This window comes from Poecilia formosa, unplaced genomic scaffold, assembly GCF_000485575.1.
Source record: "Poecilia formosa unplaced genomic scaffold, Poecilia_formosa-5.1.2 Scaffold139, whole genome shotgun sequence".
Taxonomy (NCBI): Eukaryota; Metazoa; Chordata; class Actinopteri; order Cyprinodontiformes; family Poeciliidae; genus Poecilia; species Poecilia formosa.
This window is the reverse complement of record NW_006800078.1, coordinates 1066822-1093965: the sequence shown is the minus strand read 5'-3', so window position 1 is coordinate 1093965 and position 27144 is coordinate 1066822. Positions and strand designations below refer to the sequence as shown.

General features: G+C 39.4%; 1 protein-coding gene across 1 annotated transcript; it reads right to left on the bottom strand.

The window, feature by feature from the left end:
- Window positions 1-1076: 1076 nt before the first annotated feature.
- Window positions 1077-26831, bottom strand: dnah3 (dynein axonemal heavy chain 3). The gene is made up of 62 exons (XM_016676674.1): window positions 26716-26831; window positions 26495-26533; window positions 25744-25845; window positions 25449-25660; window positions 25178-25352; window positions 24890-25085; window positions 24158-24353; window positions 23705-23830; window positions 22705-22891; window positions 22353-22532; window positions 22111-22241; window positions 21925-22030; window positions 21394-21572; window positions 21136-21320; window positions 20801-20924; window positions 20218-20371; window positions 19943-20087; window positions 19592-19803; window positions 19353-19444; window positions 19150-19264; window positions 18824-18940; window positions 18453-18632; window positions 18241-18377; window positions 17947-18148; window positions 17771-17863; window positions 17007-17117; window positions 16797-16911; window positions 16514-16712; window positions 16264-16372; window positions 16068-16181; window positions 14749-14925; window positions 14576-14667; window positions 14282-14501; window positions 14063-14197; window positions 13861-13972; window positions 13527-13768; window positions 13346-13446; window positions 13049-13154; window positions 12804-12933; window positions 12486-12722; window positions 12294-12397; window positions 11782-12076; window positions 11513-11692; window positions 11306-11429; window positions 10787-10943; window positions 10565-10708; window positions 9808-10474; window positions 9569-9734; window positions 9270-9486; window positions 8723-8905; window positions 8409-8607; window positions 7767-8280; window positions 6052-7679; window positions 5730-5955; window positions 5407-5651; window positions 5157-5273; window positions 4700-4857; window positions 4294-4461; window positions 3502-3644; window positions 3218-3422; window positions 1968-2105; window positions 1077-1878 (listed from the first exon to the last, which is right to left on the bottom strand). The coding sequence occupies exons 2-62, from the start codon at window positions 26510-26512 to the stop codon at window positions 1525-1527; spliced, it is 12096 nt and encodes a 4031-aa protein (XP_016532160.1). The 5' UTR covers window positions 26513-26533; window positions 26716-26831; the 3' UTR covers window positions 1077-1524.
- Window positions 26832-27144: the final 313 nt, after the last annotated feature.

The following is a 27144-nucleotide window of genomic DNA, read 5'->3' as shown; positions in this document are numbered from 1 at the left end:
AGGGTTGAATATGTAAAAAAATAAAAATAAAAATCAACTAAAAGTGGATGTATAAATAGTCATACATGGCCTCTTGGTAGCCTGATCATGATTCTAAATTTTATTTTAGTCAATTCAAGTTCTCTTCTAAAGCATATGTAATTAACCAAAGGGCAGCGATCCTGAAGAATAAAACAAACAAATGTAAGGGAAATGATAAAAAACTGAATCTTACATAGATTGAGTTTAAGTTGAGTAAGAAGTAACGCAATAAAACTGAGTCAAACTCATTGTGATTCAAAAGATGGAAAGCAAAAGCGGATTTTCAAGCAGGATTTGAAAGCATCTGATGTTGGAGAGGTCGTGACATGGAAAAGCAGTTTTGGTCTCCCTGGTGCTTTGATTTTGACCTTGGAACAGCCAGGAGCAAGCTCTGTGTAAATCACAGTGATCTAGAGAGGGGCTGTGCGCACTCGGAGAGGTACAAGATGTTAAATTATGCAAAGTTTTAAGACAAAGTAATATAATGCCCTTTGTAAGAGCTCTTAAAAGCTCTTACAAAGTGTCTAAAACAAAGGTATGGCTTCACTTATGCGAGTGATTTGACATGTAAGACAGTAACTTTGATGTCAGCATTGATGTGTTTGTCAAAAGCAAGAGAAGTATCAAAAATATAGGAACCTGAAGGACCAAAAGCGTGGAGGTCACAACCCCCAAACACAAACACAATCACCTCTGTTTTCAGCTAAGTTAAGCTAAGAGAGTTTAGATTATACATTAATTAAGCATCCTAATTTTGAGAAAGATATATTTAAATTTGGTTTGGCGATATATGAAAAATATTCGGAGGTGTTTTTGTTTGCCTTTATTGGGACATTATTGAAATTCTAAATAAAACAATAAATGTATGACTTTATGGCAAAACCATTAAAACAGAATTTTACAACACCATAGAAGTTCAATGATTTGCCTTTGCTGCCATCTAGTGTCAGACCTGGATAAAGATGTATAGGATACGTTTTTCAAGTGTTGACATGATGGTAAAACTCCAGGTCACACATTTGTCTGATATAGCAGATAAATACGTTGATCAAGTATTATGATTTCAGAGTTACTTTATTATCAAAGGTTACATTTTAAACCGCCGTGCGGTGGACTAGCAACCTGTCCAGGACGTGTCGGGCCTCTCGCCTGTTAAACGCTCAATACTAGCCAATTTTCTGTTTCTTGTAAGCTAAGCAAAAGTGTAATAGCCTTCTTACAGCTGACTGGCAGTTTGCAGCATCAATTGTGGGAGAGGCATCACAGTGTTACTTTATGCAGCCAACAGCCAGATAAAACTCCAATCCTACTCAGACTTAGTAAACTTCCCCCTTGCTCGTATTTCTTGTGGTTGTAGGAGTTTCGTCTGTGTTACCAACAATTTAAATAAAATAAATAAATAAATAAAAAACCTAGAATATTTCTTGAATTGCAAAAACATGTATTTCATTGGCTTGTGTAGCAGCTGACAAGATCAGCAGCTGTTTAAAAACTGGTTGATTGTTAGTCGTCAAGCTGGCAGAGACACGCCACCCCACGGTTAATCCAGTGTTTCTGTGGCTTGTCAGAGGGCAGCTCGATGGACAGGACATAGTTGGTGGAGTGCCCGGTGGTCGACAGCGTACCTCGACGGGCGCTAGTTTTGTAAACAGGGCAGACGTAGATCTTCTCGTGCAGAAATCTGTCCATTTCTCCTGGTTTGAGCTTAATGATGGGCAAACAGTCAAAGAGAATCTTCGGTAGAGACTCCCCAATGACCATGTTCTCCCTGTCCCAGCGCGCTCCTTCCATGAAGAGACCCTTAATGTATGCCCCATCTTCGGGCTTTTGTTCCATATAGGTCTCCTCCTTGGTCACCTGGTATGTGGATGAGAATGTAAATAGAAAATAAGACTGCATTATTATGACTAAAAGTGACTAATTAAAGTTAGAAACCAAATACTTGCCTCAAATTCAAAACCAATATAGTCGATTGGGATGGTGTACTTCCTGGCAAAGTTCTGAGACACTCCAGTTAGAAACGACTGGGTAAAATAAAAACCAGAGATCCAAAAAACTGTAGGTGGGCCCTCATTTATCCAGTCCTGTACAGATCACCATCATAATACGTAAAGGTATTAGAATCTTTATATGAATACTTTTTAAGTATCAGAACTCAAAACAGAGACATGGAAATAAGAAAGCTTTACAGACCATTGCAAAAGTATTCATTCCCTTTGAACTTTTCCACATTTTGTCAAGTTAAAGCTACCAATCCCAATGTATTCTAAAATGAGTTTATATAGTAGGCCATCACTGATTAGTGTATAATTGCAAACTGGAAGGAAGTGGTGAGTATCTGTTCAGTCTTGTAGACCTAAATAAAATCCAGTCAAACCAAACAAGAGCCTTTAGAAGTCACCTTATTGGTAAATTGAGTACACCTGCATGTAACGTAATCGCAAGATAAATTCAGCTGCTATGTGAAGGCTTCAGAAGAAGAAGAATTAATTATAGAAGCATCCAAGAGGCTTGTGGTCACTCTGGAGGAGCTGCAGAAGTCCACAGGACAGCTGGAAGAATTTATTGACAGAACTATTATCTGTGGTAAGAAGACGGCCATTGTTGAAAGAAAGTTGTTAGATGTCCCAACACCCATATAACAATGGGAGAGGGCTGGAGCTAAATGCATTAGAAGCTTGAGTTAAAAAAAAAAAAAAAAAAACAACACGAGTGCAACAATTAGCAATCGCAAATACCTCGAGAGAGAGGAAGGTCACATTTCAGCAGAATGACTAACATCCAGTCAGAGCTACAATGAAATGGTTTTGAGGAAAGTATGTTGACCTAGTTAAAGTCCAGAGTGAGAATTTACGGAAAGATTTGAACATATAAATCATGTCCATCAAACAATCTGACTGAACTTCAGATATGTTCCAAAGAAAATGGGCCATTAACTCAGTATCCAGATGAGCAAAGGGCTGCGCTAGTGATTCTTACAAAAACAGGTTCTACAAAGCATATACTTAGTTGGGTGAAATACAAATGCACAGCATACCTTGTAATTATTTGAAAAAATAATATAAATAAATAAATACATCCCAATGAAGTACACATAGGTTTGTAGTTGTGACATAAAAAAACTTTGTAGAGTTCAAGGGGTATGAATACTTTAGCATGACAACATATACTGGCCTAAACTTGCAATGATTCTTACTTGGAGGAACTGTAGTCTGCTCAGTAGATCAGCCACATAGCTCCCTAGTGGTTTAAGGGAGGGATACGACTTGGCTGCCCACATTCCTGGTACTTTGCCAACCAGCATGCTGTTAAAGACATCCTCAAGCTCAGAGGACATAACAATTTGGCCCTTGAGAGCTTTGCAAATGTTTATCAAACTTTCACGCACCACCTCCGTGAGTCTAAAAGAGAAAACAGCTTAAAATGTAAATTATCACAGCTTTTCTATTGTGACTGCGGCGGGACAGAGGTCAGTCTTACCTGTTAAAGCGGATAATCTCTTGCCTCAACACAGTGTTCATCGACTCTTCATAAACAACTGGATATAATTCCATCACCAAGTGGATGTCAAAGTCTTGTGGTAGCTTTGTCAAAATATCCTCTGAAAGTTCCTCGACTACTTCCTACAACACAAAAGACGCATTTACACGAACGTATTAGTTAATCCATGAGGCTGATCTGAGGGAGTCAAGACAAAACAACTCCAGTCTAAATCGAGGTCGGCGTGCCAACAACAAAACACCAACTGAAAATGTGACATGATGCATTTCTGGAGAGAGGGGACTGGTAAAAAATATGGTGTTAAAAGCAAAAATATTATATTAATATTTTTGACTAAATAATAAAAAGGTTTTTGACATAAAGACAAGAGGTGTTATAAAATAATGAGTTTCAGGCTCAAGTAATTAATTACACAAATTATTTGGTCCTATGAAGTCCAAAATAATTGGTCCTTGAGTTATCAGCAGCAATTATTAGATTAACTAACCATAACCTTGTGACGTAACCTCAGTTAAAAATTTTTGAACCGTTCCTTTCGAACCTGTGAAAACATAATCTATTATGCTGCGATCTAGATAAACCATTTCAACACTTTGCTGTTGGATTTTTGTGTCTACTTTCAACATGCTGATTTTAAAACATTTCTTATTTCGCTGCTTGTTGTCCAAGCCTATCGGATGTTTATTTAGCACATATTTCAATTCCCACAGTTTCTTGAATGACTCCATACAACAGAAACTATGTGATCATATTTAGACACATATTGCAAACCTGTGGTGACTTGCCCCCTCCGCCAGTCTGCCTCGGCAGGGTCAGCAGTATTCCATCCAGGAGCTGATTAGTTTCTTGATTGTCTTTAGTAATGTCCGCATTGCTATGAAGTCCAAACACGCTTGGATCGGTACAAATCGGCAGACTACGAATGTAGTTTACATACGCCTGGAAAAAAGTAAAACATGTGATGTTCTTTCTGATTCTTTACAGATTTAGGTTTTCATTTAGCCTTTTTTTACAAGGACAATATTTTCCTATGAGAGAAAAATTGGTTAGTTTTTTTCTTACCGTACTGGCCTGTGTTTATTGTGGCCAAAATGAACAGATAAATAGCATAATACTGGACAACCCTCTCTTGCATTAAAATATAAATTAGCAATACATGTGTGAACTCAGGCAGTACCTGATAGGGTCCATGAACTGGGACATAATACTCATCTCCTTCACTCAGATGGTAGCAGTCCTGCTCAATCAGCTCCCAACTGTAGAAGGTGGACAGGAGGGACAGCAGCAGACGTCTGTCTTTGTCATCGGTCACTCTGCCTCCATAGTTACACTCACCTGAAAAAAAAAAAAAGTGACCCCAGTTTTTCTTTAGGAATGGCATGTAATGAGATGCTTTGATAGAAAGAAACATCTTGTAGTTGTGCATGCAATGAAACAGAGTCCTAGAACGTTTCGACTCTGGTAGCTGGGGCAAATGTGTGTGTGAGTGTGTGTGTGTGTGCCTGAACACAGATGCAAGATCCACTTTTCAGATTTTTATTTGTGAAGCTTTCCTAAATCCATCCTTTGTCCATTCGGTTGAGTAAATCTTGAGTAAGATTGTTGATTTTCTAAGAAAACCAATGTGAAATCACCTGTGAGGTATGTGAGCGCCTCCAGCGGAACATCCACGTATTCATCCAAGAACATCTGGATCTGCCTGACGCTGATTCGCAGATCTGACTCGTTAAACTCATAGGGAATATTCCACCCTGAAGATAGGAGAAGACAGAAAAATTAATCTAAACTATCTAGTTTTGAACAAATACTTAAGCTTGGAGAAATTAAAAACAAGAGGAAAAAAAAGCTGTTTCAGCATTTTTTGATTTTTTTTTCTTTTTTTACCAAGGGGCCCGAAGTTTCTCCTCTCCTGAACCAGAGCATGGAAAAAAGTGAGACCGAACAAGAGCTTCTGCCAAATGGCCTGTTTTTTGGAGCTGTAAAAGAAATCAGCGTCCGAAATGGGGTCACTAAGGTAGGAGCGGAGCAAGTTGGCTCTAATTCCTTTAGGAGGCTCATTAGTCATCTTCAATCCATTCTGCAAGATGCTAACTGGGAACTTGTCTGATGGATAGCTAGTTAGCCACAGCCTGTGGGGAATATAAATAAAAAAAAGAGTTACAGGGGCCAATTTGAATTCCTATTCCACTTTGAAGAGAGCATTGTACCTAAAGCTTGGGTGTGTGTTATCTGGAATGATGATTTCTTCACAAATCCTCTCCAAAGCGGGCATCCAACTGGTGGCCAGGTGGCAGTTTTGCAGTACCACCCAAGTGCCGTCCACTATGGCTTTGTCAATCATTTTAGCTGCAATGGGACCTTGTCCTTGACCAAGAGAAATGGTCTGGAGCTTGCTACCCCCCATATCCAGGTCATCGGCAAACTTCAACAGCACTACAAAAGCCACCCGACATGTAAGAATTTCTGCATTTTCTTATGTATAAATAACAAACTTTGGCCTGCTATTGTGACACTTCAGCGTATTATTACCTGCAGTGGGATCTGATCCAGGTGACAGCACAAAAATGAGAGGAGAGCAGCAGTTTGAGTCTTTGTAGCTCCCTGCCAAGTCGAAGGTGGGTGGTTCGATGTAGGCATGCCCCATATTCAGCTCTATGAAATCCTGCACAGCCGGAACCAGTTTGTCTGGTCTAAAGCACCGGATTACAACCATTCGTTCTAGTCCCATTAAGTTATCCCAGTGGTCAGGCAGCTGTTCATCATGGGGTTTTGCTGAATCATAAAGATTCTTCCATTTGGAGATGCTTTCTCTGACGTGAATGAAAAGATCATTTAGGTTTGGAAGTTTGGAGGCCCTGACAATCTCCGACCAAGATTTGTCGGACAGCCACTCAGAGGCAGGGTTGGGATAAGGGTTATCCAAGGCGACACCACCAGTTAGGAGGAAACGCCACACTTCATCATTAACCTGACCCTTGCCTTGCAGGATGCCTACTGTGAGCAGCAGGGAGAAAAGCAACTTGTCCTTTTCAAAAAGTGAGCGGCAGACGTTGTTGTAGATGCAGAGGGTGAAGTGCTCAATAATATTGTTTATCCTTACAGATACAACATCGCTTTTCGTACTCTCGGATATGGAATACTGGTACAGATTAATGAACCACGTCAAAGAGTACTGGTACATGGGTTCGATGTTGGCCATTTCTGAAATGCAGAAAAACAGAATGGAAGAGTGCTCAGCTACTGGACGGTAGCCCATGCGGGTGTTGTCTATCTCTTTCTCAGTGATGCTGGCGACCTTTTGCTTCTCAGAAATCTCCTCAGAAAGTATTTTGGAGGACGAGAGAATCTTGATGGCTGTCTCATCTTCCAGAATGTTGCCCTTGGAAGAGGAGAGGACTTCCAAGATCTGATCTTCAATTTCTTTTAGCTGCTTGCTGTTAGCAGCACTCTCTAAAATAAGCTGGTTCTTTTTTTCCTCCAGCTCTGGTTTCTCCTTTGCCGCCACAAGTCCTAAAAGCTGGTCTTGTAAACCCTGTGGAGTGATCATGAAGTTCAGCAGGCAGACTTTCACAGCTACCTCTGGAAGATAATGAGGGTTTCTCAGCCCAGTGGTCATGTAAAACAAAAATTCTTTAGAATATTCCACAACATTTTCTCCAATTTTCATGTACTCCACCCCTTGTTGTTTGAAGGTCTGCTTCAGCAACACAGGTTCTAGAACTGGATCTAACTCCTCTCCAAGTTGTTCCATGAGGACTGGCTTCCCAAACTGGATGCAGTTCTCCAAGATTCTCACATAGTTTCCATCTGATTGCTTGATGACTGAGAGATTATTAGCCTTCTCCATGTTTTTGACCCACTTGTTGGCCTGACCCTGAGGATCAATCATCAAAGGCCAACGGCGAGAGTTGAACACGATAATACCATTGTCTGTGGAGAAAGAGTCCACAGGCAGTCCAGCAATCTGCCAAGCCCTAATAGCCACCTGGTTACCTAAAGTGCTGGTGAGGGCAAAGTCTTCAGAGCAAGGGATTTTCTTTTCTTGACACAGTTTGTGCCATTGTTCCTGACAGTCTATGCGGTAATCCACTGTAAAAGCCCCAAGGTAGGAAACAGTTCCAGAAGAGAGCAGTATGTCACCTGTTAGACTGATGTATCTGTCAGAGAAAAAAAAAAACAAAGCATGGCAATTATTGCAGCTGGAAATGTGAATAAGAATTCAGTGCATTTATAACTGTATTTACCTTATACCCAGTTGTCTTGCAGCCTCCGTCCACCGATCCTTCTCTCCACCCAGCCCTCCAATCAGTTTCTCTGCCCTAATGAGCTTTTGAGAGCACAATTCAATGTTGTCTTCCAAATCTTTCTTTTTATTAATCATTGCATCCAAATCATCATTGAGGCTCTGTAACCGATCCTCAACCTTTTTCAGTTCAGCCCTTTTCACAGCCAGCATGTCCATCTGTATAGCTAGTTCATTCTCAGCTAGCTTCAGTCTCTCCCTTTTGGGGGCTACAACCTTGATTACGCGCTCATACACCTCCATTGCTCGTACCCATTTACAGAGACCCTCACAAGCAGAGGAGACATTTTTGATTACAGAAGGCTGGAAGTCAGCATGCTCAATGAATTTTTCTCTGATTTTTTTGATGTACAGAGGAGAGATATTGTCCTTGTCATATGATTTTAGGTTATCCAAAAACTTTAGGTCTGAAAGAAGCTTCTTAGATGGACCCCAGTAGTCCTCAATCATCTTACCTGCAGCATAGTTAGTTATAACAATTAAACTATATACTTATTCATTATAATGAATGCTGTAAAAGTATGAAATTTGTCAGTAGGATGGCTTCATATGAAACATTATTCTTTCTATTATGTAACCACACCTGAGCCACTAGGATCAGGTTTTCTTTCAGGTTTGATGCCCATCATAACACATATGGACTCCATCACCAGTTTTATTGGCCCTGGTGGATTCGACATGGACTTGACAACTGTAATGTCAGCAGGTTTCAAAGTATCCAGGGCTGAAAGGGCAGCCTCCAGTGCAGGCATTGCCACTGCTAGATCTCCCTCACATTCATCCTGGAGGAAAACCAGTAAGCATTAAATTGTATCCATAAACTGGAATGCTTTAGATCAGATTATGGTTACAATATGGTCTTATGAAGCCTTATAAAAATATATATATTGGCTGTACCTTGATAGCTTGAGCTGCAGCTGCTGCTTCATTAGCCACTCTCTCATCAGCAGAAACGATTTCTTTTTTAGCATCAACTTCTACTGTTTCACTTTCTATCTTGACCATCATCTTGTCTGTCTCAGCTGAAGTCTGAATGAGCTGTGGCTGCAAAGCTGTCAACTCTTGCTGCATCACTGAAACCTAATAAGACATAGCATTATAACAGTCCTTGTATGAGTTCCATAAGGCTCTTTTTTAACCAGTCACTTTTTAAAAACTTTGCATAGCAGCCATTTACCAAATGTCAAATGCACATTTTAATGGGCAAATATAAGATATAAGCAGATGGCACACGCACACACGTTTATATGTGTGTGTATATAGTATCTTTCATTTTATTACTTGCTTAAGTGCTATACCATCAACCTGTGTATGAGGACAAATTAAAAATTTGCTACTTGGCAAAATCGGGTCCATTAAACTATTTTCATCATTTGTCAAGTTCCCATTTAAAAGAAATTAATCTTTTATTCTTATTCTTCTTGTCATTGTCACAGTTCATTACCTGAGATGCAGCAAATTCCAACTTCTCAAGACCAACAAGATAGCGGTTCCTTGCGGTGTTCACCTCGTCCCTCTTAATCCCCAGCAAATTCTTGAAGGTAAGAATAAGTTCAAGATAGGATGTGGGAGTGACATAGTTGTGTCTTCTTAATCTGGAGAAATAAACCTCAGACATCTCCCTGACACTCGTCTGGAAGGTCTTGCACATCTCTACAACCCTTAGTAATAAGGAAACAACAAATGTCATTTACTAAAATTCTTGTAAATAATTTACTTTTTCATAATTTTGCATCCTCTTACTTCTGTCTGATGTCACTTTCCATTTCCACATCCTCAAGGAAGTGGTGGGCTACCATTTCCAGAGCATCACTCGGCCATCCATGAAACCAGTCAATAGTGCAGCAGTTGATGAGAGAAGGAAACATCCTTAGACGGTTCCTAAAGGCATCTCCAATGGGACTCATGGCTATCAAAACAATAAATCCTCAATTATAACCAGTTGGCCAAATCCGAGTCAAAGCTGACATAAAAGTGCCTACCTAGCACAATGTGAAGGTTGGCCTTTACTCGGTCAATGAAGTAGTTGTACACTGACAATGGAGTTGAATCAAGTTTTTTCCCTTCCATCCGTGCAATACCCTGTGCTTTATCAATAATTTCCGCACGTTCATCGGCTGCAAAAATGTTTGGCACGTCGCCAGTGTTAAGTAACATGTCGACGTCTTCTAGCATGGCTTCATCTTTAATTTGGCTGTCACTGAACAGAAAGACAAGACACTTTCCTTCAATGCCTGCTTTGAGCATTATCCGTTTGAGATCATCACGCCAGTCCGTCATGCTGTAGTTTTTGGTCAACTCAATCTGAAACAGCACATAATCATTGATGAACGTGCCCAGTTTAGACGTGCTCTGGCGGCCAGAGCCACCAATACCAACAAGCAGAAGGTGACCATTGTCTTGTTTCAGAACACGACAAATGCGGGAAATGTGCTCAATGGCAAACTTAAACATCACGAGGGACATGGGTGCCTTGCTGCTGCTGTTGTACTCTTCCAGATATAATTCCATCACTTCTTGCAAAGCTTGCAAATCTGTGATTTCATCATAGGCCCTAGTGTCTGAATCAGGCTTGGCGTAGTCACCAAAAAACAAGCTACGGATGTCTTCATCTACCACGGTGCCATCTGCGCTTAGATGGCCTAGGAGCTGGGAAAAAATAGAAGATAGGAACATTTAAACAGAAAAGCTGCAGTTGTAACACTGAGATTTTTTTTTGTATAGTGCTCACTGAGTTACTTTGTCCAAATCCATCTTAAAGACGGCAGAGGTTTTGTCTTTGACGATTTCAAAAAACATCTCCTTGTCTGCATTGTCAATAAGTCGGTCATAGAAAACACGGTAGACTTCATGAATCCACAACCGGATAAGTTTATCTCCATCCTGAAAAAAAATGAACAAATTGAATGACACATTAAAAGGAGTGACATAAAAGGTACCCAGGTTATTTTTCCCCCTCACCTCCATGTGTGTGGGTGGTGCCAGAAGCACACCTCGTATGACCCTGGAGAAGTCTCGCAGGTTGAAAATGTAATGAGACTTTGATGGGGTTGGGAGAAAGCTGTCAATAGTGGCTTTATAGAGGTTCATGGTGGCCTGAACCATGAGCTTGCCAAATCTAGGACAGGACAATACAGTACTTCCTAAATGTATTCACACATCCCTTGAACATTTTCCCATTTAGTGTATGACATTACAACCTCAAACTTCAATATTTTTTTATTTTATTGTATGTGACAGACCATGAGATGTAATGCATAATTGTAAAATGGAAGGAAACTGATATATGGTTTAAAATATTTTGTCCTCAAATAGAGATATAAAAAGTGCAGTATGGCTATGTCAGCACCCTTGATATAATAGTCTAGCACATACAATACCAAATAATATTAAAGTTAAATTAAGTTTGTGGTTGCAATGCGACAATATTTTCAATAATTCACATATTATTTCCAACATCCTCAAATAAAAAAAAGTTACCTGATAAAAGATCCATCAAACCCCTTGCTGAAGTGCCAGTCAGAAATGGAACTGAATATCTTAGTCAGCGTTTCATCATCAAAGCAATCAATTGAGATGATATTCATGTGTCGAGTAAAACGTCCTGCCATTTCAAATATTTTGTTACCAACTCTTCTGACTGATGGATGTCTCGACACGCAACAAGTAACTTTCATCTCAACATACCTGTAATGTCGCTCTTTCCACCACCAGGAGGCCCCATTGCAGACATGAACAGCACATCCACTATGTGCAGAGTGGAGGTGTCTTTCTTGTCATACCAGTGGTGGTGATCAATCCATTGTCTCAAAAGCTCAATGGGAGGCTGAGCACCATACTTTTCCTTAGCTGGCATATTTAGGTCATCTTTGGAGAGGAGGGGAAAAACAATCGCTATTTCTAATTTATCCCACAATTTAACAACACAGATGTTTTACATGGGCTAGCATACTTACCAACAAAAACAATAGACTTCTTTCCCATGGGAGGTCCAAACACTCCCTTCCTCCTTCTGTCCAGCTTTGCCATGATGATGTCCTGGGTCTGGTTAGCTGAGGTCCTGGCTGAGAAGTTTATGCAGTTGGGCGTGTACTTCTCCTTTGGTAACTTCACTAGAAAGCTTTTGTTGATGGCAGATTTGCCAGTGCCCGTGGGACCCACAAACAGCATGGGGATTTCATGTGACAGGTAAGTGTGGAGGAAAAATGTCTGACGTGCCGTCTCTACTGTAGGGATGATCAGGTCTGACACCTGGTGATGAAAAAAAACAATGTTGTATGAGAGCATGGCTCTCATACAACATACTCAATACTTGTAATCTGCTTGACACAATAATACACTTATTATTTACAGTTTAATTTCTGAAAAAAGGAGGTTATTTCACTTTCACGCTGAAAGACGGAAACTAGAAAAGAAAGATCTCACAGTTGGAGCAGGCAAGGAACAGTATACACATGGGGATGCTGACTTTGATTCCAGCTGGGATAATACTCTCTTCTTTAGTGATTGCTTCAGTCCAGGCGTTCCACTGTCCATATCCATCCTTGTGGAAGTAGTAGTCATAGACAGTTCCTGCAAAACAATAGTATGGTGTTGACATGAAAATCGCAGGAGTTTGGCTGATATTTATATGCTAAATTTATGCTTGATATGTGGTGACCTCGCTCCGGGAAGATGTTGTGCTTTTTAAGTTTGATGCTTTTGGGACGAGGGTGCTCAGTGTCAATGCCCAGCAGCATGTTGCGAAAGAAGAAGTCAAACTTCTTTCGACTCTCTCCAGTGATGGTACCTCCCACAGTCCAAACAAGGGCAAAAAGGAACAGACCCTGCAGCCACATGGTTATCTGCTCACTGGTCATGGGGTGTGCACTGTCGGGTCCTAATGCAATTAGCTCATCTGATAAATAGATATATCAAAATAAACAAGTTGGCCAGTTAAACAATCATCATTATGCTACTAAACTGTGTTCTTACTAACCCATCAGACAAGTGTACAGCTTCATTAGACTGAAGGCCAAGTGAATCTGAGATGTCTGCACCATAAAGTAACACTCCTTCTCCATGAAGTCCAAACATGGCTGAACTAACCAGTCAAACAGATCTGTGATCTATGAAGCAAAATATTGAATGAGAAGAGGCAATATATGTTTTAAGTCTTCAGAAAGGCAGCGACTATTCAAGACTTTAGGAAATTAAGAAAATACACAGCATCTGTTTTCTAACCAGCACTATGTGTTCATCTTCCAGGCTTTTAGGCAATGTTTTCAAGTAGGAATCTCGTAGGGGAGTCCATCCAAGCTGCTGAGGCTCCATGTAGATCATACCACACCTGCCGATGAAAAGTTACAGAAAAAAAAATAAAATAAAATAACACTAATAATTTAACCTGTGTTGTGGAAGTTCTTATGTCATAGCACCAAAAGCTGCTGTAGATAGAAAAGACAGTTCTTTTTTTTTGCAAATATAATCAGAAATATAATCTTATTTCTGCTTACAAATAAGATCACTGCAGCTGCTTACCGACTGACTGTTGCTGGAGAAGCTTGCTCCAGGTCTGCAGGCTCAAAGATTAGACTCATCTTGGCACTCATCTGAATGATCTCACCACTCATCAAACAAAGCTGTTGAAGGGCAGAGTGAACGGTCCTTCTTAAAACTCTCAGAGGATTGGTACTAGATGAAAGTTCATGAAGTACAGTACCTTCTTGTTGTCATCCAGCACAGTATTCATGTTCTCAATCCAGACTGCATCGATTGGACCATCAAAGATGATCCATTGACGATCTTCTAAGGGGCAAATTGACTGATTCCTGAAGGTGGTGGCCAGGACACCATCAGACCACTCATGGCTGACTGGATCAAAGCAACCATATAGTTGACCCATTGTGATAGCTTTAGGGTTGATAATGCAGTAGCTTACTGCAAACTCCTCCATCTCCTCGGCTAAATGAGGATGATTTGAAACCATAAAAATCAGAGCATTTATAACTGACCACAAAAAAAAGCAGTGGTACATTTTAAATTCTTATAGCAACCTTCACAGAGGTCTCCAAGGGCAGCAGCAAGAACTTTATAAGCAGAGGTCTTCCCTCCAAGAGGTTCTCCCACTATCATAAAGCCGTGGCGTACCAACATCATCTCATAAATCTAAACAAAAACAGATTAACTACATTAATATATATATATATATTTTTTTTTTTTTTTTTTTTTTAAATACTATTATCAGAGCCTCGATACCTGGATGATTTTGCCAATGAACCAAGGCACAGACTGGAGGTTAAGCTTTGCAACATTGTCGTCAAGTGCCTTGAAAAGGAGATCATAATCTGGTTTTGGGAGGACAACTCCAGGAAACAAATCTGAGATGATGCCCTGTAGCCACCAGCACAATGTGAGACATTGCAGAGAACAAACTCACGGATGACCAGTGTGTAGAAATGACATGAAGTCATGTACCTGAAACAGCGGCACGTCCTGTGCCAAAAACTTAGCCATGTTGACATCCATCAGCGCCCTGAGTAAAAGCACACTCTCATTCTCTTCTGGGTATTTCAGCTTTAGGTTTCCTGCCGCAGTCAGGACAGACTTCACGGCTCGCATACCGTAGTCGTAGTGGTACTGCGAAGACAGCTGCTCGGAGCACAGCCGGTAGGTGGCCACAATCTTCTGTGCAAGACTGCCGGTGAAATTTGAATTAACAGTTTGTATTAAAATCAACTCATAATGCATTTACTAAGTTTTGTATTATACCTGCGAGAATCAATGAACCCCATTGAGTAGAGTGAGATCTCTCCAATGAGAGCATAGTCTGGCACCATCATAGCAACTGTACGAAAAAGAGCCTGCAAGACAAAATAGGCAAGTGGACAATTAGAGTTCTTTACAAATGTGCATCAACTTGAAAAGTTTGACCTGATAAGTACCTTTAGGTTGTCAGGGAGCTCAGCCCTGCCTGCATAACCAGGATTCATGGTAATGAAGACAGAACAGGTTGGATTGAGGGACAGCTCTGTCCCCTCGAACAGGAACCTCTTCAAATGCTTAGCAATAGCCTGTTGTATGCAGAGCACCTGCTGGGCCACCACAGACAGGACCTCCACCTATGACACCAACATATGTTGTCATTGAGATAATTCTTAAGAGATAAATGCAAGCTCCTTTTAGTACTTAAGTCTGTATGTGTTGCTGTAAAAAGAGCCATAAACGACAACAAGCTGAAAACCCTTCTTTACATTTTCCTGTATGAACCAAGCAAATTTTAGTTTGTCTACAGACTAATTAAAAAAAAATGTTGCTGAGACCCAACCCATGTGTAAGTTCCTGGAGACAACATGACTATCTGTTATATCTCCAGGAAACCTTTATTAAACCTATTCCCTGAGTGTCCGTTGGAATTGTTTGCAGCCTCTTCAGGGGAGCTTGTGTCACACTTGCCCCTGTTTTTTTGTTTTTGTTAATTTAAACATATTTTGATTTTAAATCTTATCTTAAAATATTGAGAGTATATCTATGAATATTGTAGTATATTTCTTTTAATATATACCCTAAGCATCTCAGCTGGAAAATTTGTTTCAAATAAAACAAAAACAAATAACCTGGTGACCTTCCCAATTGACTGTAGCAGAAAGCCACCAGCTCCCCCATTTAAAAATATATTAGATAGATGAGATAATGTATGCAATATATTAAAGTTTACATCCTGAAAGTGTCTGCAAAAGGATTACACAATGAATTTTTAAATAAATTACTAGCTGTGTAGTTATTGGTGAGTTTGTTTTTTTTTAAAGTACATTCGTTAAAAAAAATACTACAGCGATAAGTGATGCCACTGCATCCAAAATTACACAGAGTGATTTCAAACAATTACAAAAGATAATCATCAAATAGAACCACTAGCCCCTAATTGTAAAAGGTTTTAGCACTTGGAAAATTCCTTTTCAGGAAGTGAAGCCGGTGTGTGCTTCATCTGACAGGCTGTCAAGGAAGACACACTTTATTTATTATGACTGCGATTGAGCTATTGTGCAAAAAACAAATATTACACTCTCTGTATGAAAAGGTGCTGGATAAATTCCTCCTCTGTAATTAATCCATATAAATAAGTTGGATCATTTAGCTTTTAGTCATTTTAAACCCCCTCTGGCAAAGTTTTAAAAAGACTGAAAGCAAACCTGGTGTTTGGTTCATTATGATAAACTGACATGCATCCACAATTCACCAAACTAATACAACCTGAACTCACCTCAATGCGATTAAACTCGTCAAAGCAGGCCCAGGCTCCAGACTGAGCGAGTCCTTTGAAGAATTTACTCATAGCTTTATAGTCTAGACCATCAGAGCAGTTGAACACCACACACTAAAAAAAGTAATGTATTTGGCATTAATATTGGGTTTCATAGAAAGTGGATAACAACTGAAATGTTCTGATTACTGTATACCTGTTTGGCCAAAGCTTTTGCAAGATCCTTCGTAGTTTCAGTCTTGCCAGTTCCTGCAGGGCCTTCAGGAGCTCCACCTAAATTCAGCTTCAAAGCACCCATAAGTGTCCTGAACAATGTAATTGGACAAATGTATATTTCTTAATAAAAACACTCCGATTCAACGTAGATGTTGCAATCTGTAACGCACAGCACTGTGCCTTTCTTTATGTTTAATTTAGAGACCAGACTTTGACTCCGCAAAAGTTACCTGTAGCAGCGATCAGTTAGAGGCGTGATGACCAGACGAGGAGAGTTCCCCAAATATTCATAGCCGTATTTCAGGCAGGTGGTAATCATGCGGAGCATCACTTCATCGTCTTCCCAGAAGTAGCGCAGTTGAGAAATCCATGAAAAGTCATTCAAGGAGGATATACGATCTTCTGCCAGTTTAGCGACAACATCCCGAGCTGCAAAAAAGATAAAAACAAATTTATTTAATGCAAAAAGAACATACTTGGTCACTTTTATTTAGCTTAGAATTTAGAAATTACCATGAACGTCAATGACAGTCAGAGCGCCAAGGGTCATTCGAGCTCCTCCTGGCAGCTTTCCTCGCACTAGCTCCACAATGTCAGCAATCTGACCATTGCACTTCTCCACATAAGCCTTTGAAATACATAATCTCAAGATGTGGGACATGCTCACAATAACTGCGTACAGCTTTTCTGGAAAAGATCAGGATAAATGATTTGATAACCTACCGGCAGACTATTAGCTTGGATGGCCTCGCATACTTCGCTGGTCCAAAAGATGGACGAGGCACAGATGATAACTTGGCCAGGCCAACTCAAAACCCACTTCTTACGGGGCATCTGCGGGATAAGAAAAGGGGAAACATTTAATAAAGTTAATTTAATCCAAACTAATGATTTATTTAAACTATAATTCCTTGCTTTTGCAAACAATATGTTTAAAAATTAGTTCAAATGCAACAAACAACTCATTTTTGATTAGAGTATTCATTAAAACTTGAATTTGTTTCGTAGTGAAGCACATACACTTTGGATGTGACCTTTGACCTACAGAATTGTCTGTCTTCCAGGTCAATTCGAATGGCCTCATAGAATCATAGCTTTAATCAGGGCAAACACTCCATGCAGGTGCTTTTCTCTAAAGCCACATCCGATCGTTCTGTAAACTCTCTCTACTGCTCTACCCAGGAAGTTAATGCTTCTGCTCAGCTCGAATTTCAATGTCTTATCAGAAATTTAGCTGTGGAGGTAACATGTTCAGGAGACAAACCCAGACCTTCCTCTCTCTAGAAACACTATCCAGCTCATTCACATTGAATCTCAAAGCATTACCAGACTAGGAAGGAATAGTACTTCCTGCAAGTCTGTCCTGGAGTCTCCTCCCAGTGAAGCATGCTTATAAGCCCTCCAAAGCATGGCACTGAGCTCTTACTTTACCAAGACACAACACGGCTTGAATTAAACATGCAAGACAATGCAATATTCACAGATACCTCTGCATACTGAATCATTCCTTCATAGATGACATGTCGAACGCTCTTTAGCATAAGACTCTCCACCTCCAGCAGCCACTTCTCCACCATACCCTAAAGAGCAACAGCAACACGGCCCAACATAAACGAATCCGCCATATTGTTTTCTGTGAGAAATGTAAAGAAAAGTTCAAAACCTTTGCGTGGGCCGGATAAATGTTGTTTGTGAAGGGCACAGACTCCTTCTCAGAGCTGATCATGCCAGTAATCACCAGGTCCTTAGTAAACTCTAGTTTTGCTATGCCCTCAAAGCACTTCTTCAGGTGGGGTTGTACACGCAGAGGATCTTTGGTTTGTGACAGAATTTCTAGCAGCTCATCGTTTGAGAGAAAGAAGAATCTGAAACAACACAGAGAATGACACTGTGGACATTTCTTTCTGAAGGTGGTAGCTGTGAAACAGAGAAAGAAGCAACCGTTGGGAACCAAAACCTTGGGAAAAACAGCCTCTTCATTTCCAAGTAAGCGTTGAGGCCTTTCTGAATATCGTCCAGATAGTCATTGGACTGCTGCAGCCGCTCCAGCATGTTGGGCTGGCCTGTTGCCACTAGCACATGTGTGTCTTTAACCTGATCAGATGCAAGTGAGCACAAGATTACCGGAGCAAGTTAGAAATGATGGGCCTTGCTTTGCAAATCTCTTACAGCTTCGGCAAGTATGTCCTTCCAGTATCTGTCCACGATCGCAAATTTGCGGCCTTCCTCTGGCATTTGGGCGATGATGTCCTCCGAGCTGAAGATGGGTTCCAGATAGAGCCACGTGACCTGACATTTCAACATGGCATCCAGAATGTCCTGCATACTTAGTAGCTTGTCCTCCCATGCCTATAACAAAGGAAGTATCTGTGAGAGAAGGGTAATTAAAACGAAACAAATCCATACATCCTTAACGTTAGCAATTGGTCAATATCTTGATTCACAGACCTGTATGCCACCTGAAGCACAACATCTGATCTCGCCAAGGATACAGTTTTACAAAACTGATTACCTGTAATCAAGCTGTTCCCATATCTTACCTTACATTCAGCTTCTATCGGCCTAATAAATGGTGAGCCTCGCATGGTTTGTGTCTTAATGATGTGGTCATCAAGGAGGACTTGGATATCATCTACAGCTGACACAATTTTAGTATCCTACAATAAGATATAAAACTGTCTGAGTAAAAGTTAATAAATGAAAGAGTAATTTCATAGAACTTGATTGTAATGCTGTTCACAAACACTTCAGATCTAATCATTCACAAAATACATGTATTTTTGTTTTAACTGCTGCATAATACACAACACAGAAAAAGATTGAACTTGTCAATAAAGCCATATCTGTGTGTTTTAGGCTCTCTTACAGTATCTCTGTAAGCAGAGAATGAGAAATGCAGGTTAGCCCATTCTTTTTTCATCTTGTCCATTGATTTCTCCAGAGAGTACTCTTTACTGGCTGTTCCTCCAATCTCCTCCAAGCTTATTGAAGTTAAAGAGATAAAAGAAAAAAAAAAGTCAACAGACCGTTTGCCAAACTCATAAGTCGTTTGATGTGCAATGTTCATACTCTTTGGAAAACTGGGAAAGCCCGAGGTCCAGCATGCTCAACAGCGTGTTGTTCTCCTCTGGATTGACTTCGAAGCCCACAATGGTGCTAATCTACAGTCAGACACAAGGAGTCGTGAATCATTCCCATCTACTTTGCTGATCATTTCAATGCAAGACACTCCCAGATCCCGACACTGAAACGACAATTCTGACCGAGTCAGCTTGCCTGATGATGCTAATGAAGTTTAAGGCACCAACCTTCTCCCAGTGGCGACTCTTAAGACCAGGGTTACAGATGGTCGTCAGGACAGGCACGTGCTGCTTGAAGCGGTCTATCCTGTTTTTGAAGGTATTAGCAACAGAAGAAGGCCCGTGAAGACTAGAAAATGCCTTTATCAGCTTATGCATTGTCCTCCACATGGTGTCAAGCTCATCGGAGATTTTCTCAGCATCCAAGCCCTGGAAAGGACCTATAGTGAAAATCAGAACAGATGAACGACAATATGAGAAAATCTTTTTTGTAACTTAAGCAAATGAGAGCACTTAGAATATGCTTGCTGTGGAGAAAAAAAAATCATGGGTGTCATTTGCTATGTGTAAGTTGCCTACCATTCAGCCACACTTCTGACTTGCTCTCAAAGTTGAAGGCTGTATTCCATAGATGTTCGTAAGGCTGTTTATCTGCTATAAGTGTCTGGAGCAACGGAAATTCGCTCTGGTCCCTCTCAAGCAAAGACTGCTCCTTATTGATGTCCTATTTGAATAAAAACAAAAAAATCATCTCTATTATTATTATTTTTTTTTAGCTAGACTTTATTACAGTGCTTTCCAAATCACAACCATTACTATAATTTTCTTTGCTCGGGAGTAGTGCACTGTCTCACCTCCAGGTCAGTGACAGCTGCCTCCAGGTTGGCTGTGATCTGAGCGAGAGTAGCCACATTCTGCTGCATTTCTTCCATGTTCGTCATCTCCTTTTTCCTAAAAGCCAGGATCCCCTTGTTCAACTCCTGCAGCCTCGCATCAAATTCAAACACCCTGAGACATCCAGACAGAGATGATGCAAATTTGAAACATTGTACAGCTACAGAAATAATCTCCAAAATACAAACCTTCAAATATGACAATTTTTTTTTTTTTTTGCTGTCCACTTGGTCAAGCTAAATATCTTCTATGGAAAAGTTTTACAGTAAGACGAGACAAAGATAGAGTTTTTTTTTTTTTACAACAAATAGTTGCCTTTGATTAGTAATAAACCTAACACGAATCAACATATTTGGTGTGTATTGATCATTTTGATTATAGCATTGCTGGTTGTGGAGGTGGCGCAGGGGAAAAGCACAACCCATGTTGTCGACGTTTTCCTCCATTTTCACTTCCCTGTCTCACAACTGTCTAATAAAGGCCACAAAAACCTTAAAAAAAGAAAAAGAACAGTTCTTGCAAAGGATGAATGGGTGGATTAACCTCTCTTGGAGATGTTCTTCTGCCTGTTCTCTCAGGATTTGCAGATGTAATCTGCTATTTTCTAGTTTTGACACAATCCGACGGGGCCAGCAGAACACACAGGTGTTCAGATTCAAGTCAAAAACTAGTGTAGGAGAGACCAAAGAAAAAGGAACAATGACAAAAATGTACAAAAAGAAAAAACTTGTTTCATTTTGCAATACATTTGTTAAGAATTTAGTCAAGTATTATCTCGGGAACAAAGAAAATTCAGAGAATAGTTGATATCCCGGGTAAACAATTCACATTTGTGTATATGCTATATGCTATTTCATTAATTTAATAATACCATATACCTGACTGAGTAGCATAGTCCATGAGGAAGCTGAGACGTTCACATGCATCTTCAATCTCCTCTATTATTTTGTGAATGGTGTAATCCTGGCTAGTTTGGACGTACTGGATGAGGGTCACTAACTCTTCTGTATTCTTGGGGCTGGTTTTGGCAATGTTTGTAATCTCCTCGTACTTTTTACAGATGCTAAGAAAAGAGAAAAAGCTCAAGGGTCGTTTTTCCCATACCTCAAATTTCAGCTCTCAATTTTTGCTCCTACTCTATGTTGAGTCTCCGGTTCTCATCCATTTCAAATGTAACAATCCTGGCAATCAGTTTGTTTGCGCAGTCACACAGGTAATCGTTCAGGTCCCTGGCATTCAGGCAGAACATGGACAGCGGCACTGCAATGCGGAGTGAAGCTATCTCCATCCACATACACATGATGCTGTCAATTTTCTGAGGATTCAAACAACAGGAGTTGTCTTTAAAAAAACAAGTAGTATCGTGACAAACTAACAATGCCATGTTTCAGATCAAACAAACTTCCTATAAGACAAAGATAACTTCAGTAAATATAAATTGACTTAAATCCATTTGATCACACACATACATTATCTATCTATCTATCTATCTATCTATCTATCTATCTATCTATCTATCTATCTATCTATCTATCTATCTATCTATATAGATATATAGATATAGATATATAGATAATATTTTGTAATATTTTTCACATCATAGAGAATTATAAAAGAAAAAAACAAGAAAAGAAGCTGGAAATAGTGCAGGTTTCAGACTGAATTACCTTGGCAGAATCTTGTAAAGAGTGTGTCCCTGAGAGAAATTCAGAAATCTCCTCATCTGATGTATTGTCAAGAAGATTCCTGTATTTTTCATATAAATCCAGGTACCTAAAGAATAAAACACAATGTTGACAACTTCCATACTCTTCATACCAAGCGAATTTTAAAATCTGGTCATGTGTCATTACCTTTTTGGACCGACTGTGTTCTTCTGGAAAGCTTCTTCGACTTGGGAAAGTATGTCTGTGACCAATGACTCATCGGGTTTGACAGTGCGTAGATACTGTCTGTCAATATCAGAAAACAGCTTACATTCCAGCTGGTCAAAAAAACACAATACGTAGTATTAATGTATTTTATACAATCTCACAGAGAAGCTGAAAAACGCAAAAACAGTAGAGACATGTACAAATCAATTTAAAGTTTTTACTGTTAACAGATCCTCTGCACTTCTGATGATCTGCATAAAGGCTTCACGAATAACTTCCCAACATTCCTGGAAGCTGGGAGAAAACTCAATCTCAGAATTTTTCACTTGTAGTTTAACCAGCAAAATTTGAGCATGAACAAATATCAGCACATCAAAATCTCCACTGAAGTCATTCCCCTCCTGGGAAGAAAAAAAGAAAAAGAAAAAAATCAGGAAATGCTCTACAGGAGTAATAGCTCTGAAAACTCTCATGTTAACTAACAATTCTAAAAGAAAGCAGCATGTTTGCAAATGTTATTTTGAAATTTCAAGCATTATGTCCAAAAAAAAAAAAACCTCAAAAAGTCCACACCTTGTGTCTCAAGAAAAACTGTAGCAGATCCTGCAATGAGTCTATGACCAGGCTTCGAAGCTGCAGCGACATGAGTGCAGCCACGCAGTGGAAGAACTCTGCAACAAGGATCGGCTCATTCTCGGGTAAAAGGTTCACCCACATGTGCTCATGCACAACAAAGAGTGACACACAATATGGCAGCCACCTTAAAGAAAGAAGACACCTCTGTTAAAGTCTAAATAGAACAATCCTGATCTCAGTTATCAAAACATATTTTAGTGTCCAGTAACATTCCTTTATTTAATGCAACAGGGAATATTTCTAAAGAGATTTATTTTCACCTCAACATAATCTGCCATCAACATCACTAATCCAAATCTGAACAGTGTTCATTGATGGCTGTGTTTGTTGAAGGAATACATACTCAAGATAAAAGAAAACGGAAATGATAAATATTATTTATGAAGAAAGTTTGTCTGCAACTTCACTTTCTTAATATTTTGCATCAAATAACCAAAACACCTTAGTATTTTCCTTAAACTGACCTTAAGTTTTATTCAAACTTTAGTTTTCTCCTTTTATTATTTTTAAAATTTTAGGCGTAAAAACTAATCTACATCAAACAACCTACCTGTTATTACTTCACCATACTCCTTTTCAGACTCACCGAACACTTGGTGTATTTATATGTATTTGAGTATATATATGTCGTAATTAGGTATTGTATTTACACTTAAAGTCCTAAAAGTCCTAAAAAATAATGGTTTGATACTGATTAAGCAACATTCTTGCCGATTTTCTGGAAATAACTGTCTTACAGTTAAAGACACAAATAAATTTGCAATGACACTGTTTAATTCAGCGAAAAGCAGTCTGACATGTGTCTGACAAAGTGGACAAGATGGGAACATCAGGCTTCATGTTAGGTTGGGTTCCCTTGCAGAAGCTAGCAATCCAACTAAGCTGATTAACTCTGGACAGGAGAGGAAGAACAATTTATCCGACAGGAAGTACTCACCCTTCATCCAGTTCCTGTCTGGTGGCTTCGCACTGTTCCTGGATAAAGATGACAAACTCAGATGGCGAAAGAGGGAATGTGGTGGAGCACAGGTCTGTCGTTTTCACAAATCTCAAGGATGAATAGCTGAAATAAGAAATGTGAAATGCATCAACAGTGGAAGAGTGAAGAAAATAGTAAAAAATTACATTACAGATAGAGTTATTTTTGTTTGCTTTTTTTCACATCATTGAAGTTTACAAGATAACAATAAATCAAGTTTCTGATCATAAGAAATGTTCACAATAAATGATAAATGATATAGATAAATGGGCACCATTTATTATGATTCACATGCCACTTTTACAAGTTGCAGCTGCAAGTCGAAGTAAGCACTACACTTACTAAATATGTATTTTTAATGCATTAAAGAACATGAACTACTCAAAACAATAATTGAACAGCATGCCTTACCGTTCTATCCAGATTTGCTGTAAGAGGCCCATAAAAGGACACACATTAAAAAGATGTTGCATTTGCCACAGTTTGGCTTCCCTGTAGCTAACAGCCCAGGGAACCGGAGGACGAATCACCCTCCTGGGAAAAGGCTTTGGAATGTTGTTTATTGTCAGTCGCTGGCCCTCCGATGGGTCCATTAGAATGTAATCCACTGATGAAAAAGATCAAAGCATTTATTACAATGATTCCAGAAGGTGTTTCATCATTTATTACTGTTAACCTTGTCGGAAAGTGGACAACGTTCTAATAAAGCCAAACATGACCGTTAGGCCATGATTCCAAAAGTAAAGTTTTGCACAAACATTATACTGAGTGTTACTTAAAACAACACGATGACAACAGTAACACCTGGTGGAGGCAGCATCATGCTGTGGACATAATATGTTTTTTTTCTAGAGATGGAAAGGCATTGTGAGTCTGAAGGAAATTAGGAACAGCTCTGCAAACCAGTTTATGAAGAAAAAAAAAACCATACTGCCAAATTAGAATGCACATGCATATTGTTTTTCCCCTTATAAAATGTGACTTTGTTTTTCAGGTACATTCACACGATTTGTGTCTTGGTTACAGGTGGACAACATTTTGGATGAATTTATCAGCGTTCTCACTTTCTACGGTACAGAAATCTAGAAATTTATCAGCACTACATGCAGTTTTTCTGTCCACTGTAAACACAAACAGTTTTACCTATGCTCTTCCTGAGGTTGAAGTAATAACCTTCTTCAACCTCCTCTGTCAAGTTATTCCTCAGGGTTCGGATGGGTTTTTTCACACCCTCCTCTGGCTCAGGAGGCAGCATATTCTTAATGTTGACCATCGACTGCTTTGGGTAGGGGGCCAACATGTAAAAGGGGATGCCTCTTTTGACGTAGTATGTATACCTCTGTGTGAGAAAAGTTAAAATTGCCAATGAGTTCAAATCAAACACAGGAGGATGATCTCTCGAAGTCTGTGAATTAATTCACTGCTTCTTACCTCCAGGTCTGTCTCACTGTATTCATTCTGAGCATTCTGAGTTTCCTCCAGCTTGTGCATGATGACAAGCTGCTCAGAAGGACTCATTGGCGGGCTTCTGCATATTCTTGTCTTTCTTCTCTTGGATTTTGTCTGAGTGGGGCTAGGTGGGCTAGGTGGGCTGCGCAGTGGCCTCCTGTGAAAATCAGAATCACACGCATGACGTTCTTCAAGATAAAGAATACGGCACGCATGAAACTTCTTTTGCAACATGTGTGGAGTGTGCTATTACACTCTCTTTGGTCCAGTTGCCGTTGCCGAGGACTTGCGTGATGGACGATGTCTGGTGAGGTTTTCTATCTTCAAGTCCTGCGCCTTGGGGCTGTAGTTGTTTCCGATAGACTCGCTGGGAGCTCGGTGGTGCCGTTGTTCTTTAAATGGAACAGACACGCGGCATGTATTGGTCTGAATGATGGGTGGGTAGTTACTATGTCTTTGTACCACCTGATAGAGTGAAACGACAGGAGTTCAAGAAACATAAAAAAACTGAACTTGCTAACAAGTAAAACTGTGTTTGACAGTCTTACTTGATATAGGTCTGATGGATTGGCAGCACACTTTTCAGGCAGGGGAGGGGGGAAAGGGTGGTCTATAGCCTGACCCAAATTATAGAGGGAGTCATCTTCCATCTGTGGGGATCAGGAAAGGAAGGGAAACATTTTTATGTTCATGTTAACCATAGTCTCCAAATGTGAATTACAAACAACTGTAGGATTTAAATAAAGTGTCTTGCAGAAGCGTTCACACCCCTTGAACATTTTCACATGTTATTACATTAAAATGATAATATTGAATGTATTTTATTGAGATCTTAAGTGATAGATGAACAAATAATTATGAAGTGATCAGAAAACAAGGTTTACAAGATCTTTTAAAAATAAAAATCAAATAAGTATAGTGTGCACCTGTACTTAACTCCCTTTTACTTTCTCACATATTTAGAGGTTAAAACATTTTTTTAAAACATGTTGGTGTATTGCATAAAGTAGTCCATAAATACAATACGTTTGAAATTACGGAGTCACAAATGTGACTCCGTAATTACAACAATTATATGCCTTGCAAATAATTTTTGCAAGGCATAAATTATTATGCCTTGCAAAATAATTTGCAAGGCATATTATTTTTCTGCAGCAGTTAAGGTTTAATCCGTAAACTTTAGATAACCATGACAGCAAAAAATTGTTTAATTTATTATTTTTCCAAAATTCTGACTGAGAGTGAATTATAATGTGGGAAAAGCTGAACAACTCGTCAGAAAGAGAGTCAAAACCTTACCTCCTGAAGTCGCTCCATAATTGTTCAGCTTCAACAAATCTAATGGGGGAAGAAAATGGACATGTTAGAACAAAATTCCACATGACGTCGGACTTTTTTCTAATCATTAAATAGCTTATTACCAAACACCTGTGTACCTTCTCCCGTGTGCTGCTGGTATGTTTTAAGGTAACAAGCGGTGAAAAATAAAGCTCTACTTAAAAATACATGACTGCACTCACCTGCTAAACATGAAACTATATCAATGTGCTGATATTTTCTCTGCTGAAAACTTTAACCCGGGAAATACCATCAAGTTCCTGTAAACAGAAACACTCGTTGGTTTCAAGCAATGTGGTCTCCGTGGCAACGTCAATTACCGTTTTTTTCTCCTCCCATAAAAGGACGATAGGCTAAATACTGTGCAAATACTATTGCTGAAGATTTTATCAAAATGTACGGTCTAAATAAAATAATAATAAAAAAGGGAATAATTTTAAATATTTGCTATTTGGGGTTACGTTATAAATGCCTGTAAAAATAAAACCCCGCAATGCCACTGTCTTTTCCGGTTTCTTGTTTAAAACCGAGATGTTGAGATTAAACAACATTTAGATATGTGTTCATCAGGAACTTGAAATATTAAGCGAAAAATGATAGTATTTCATAAA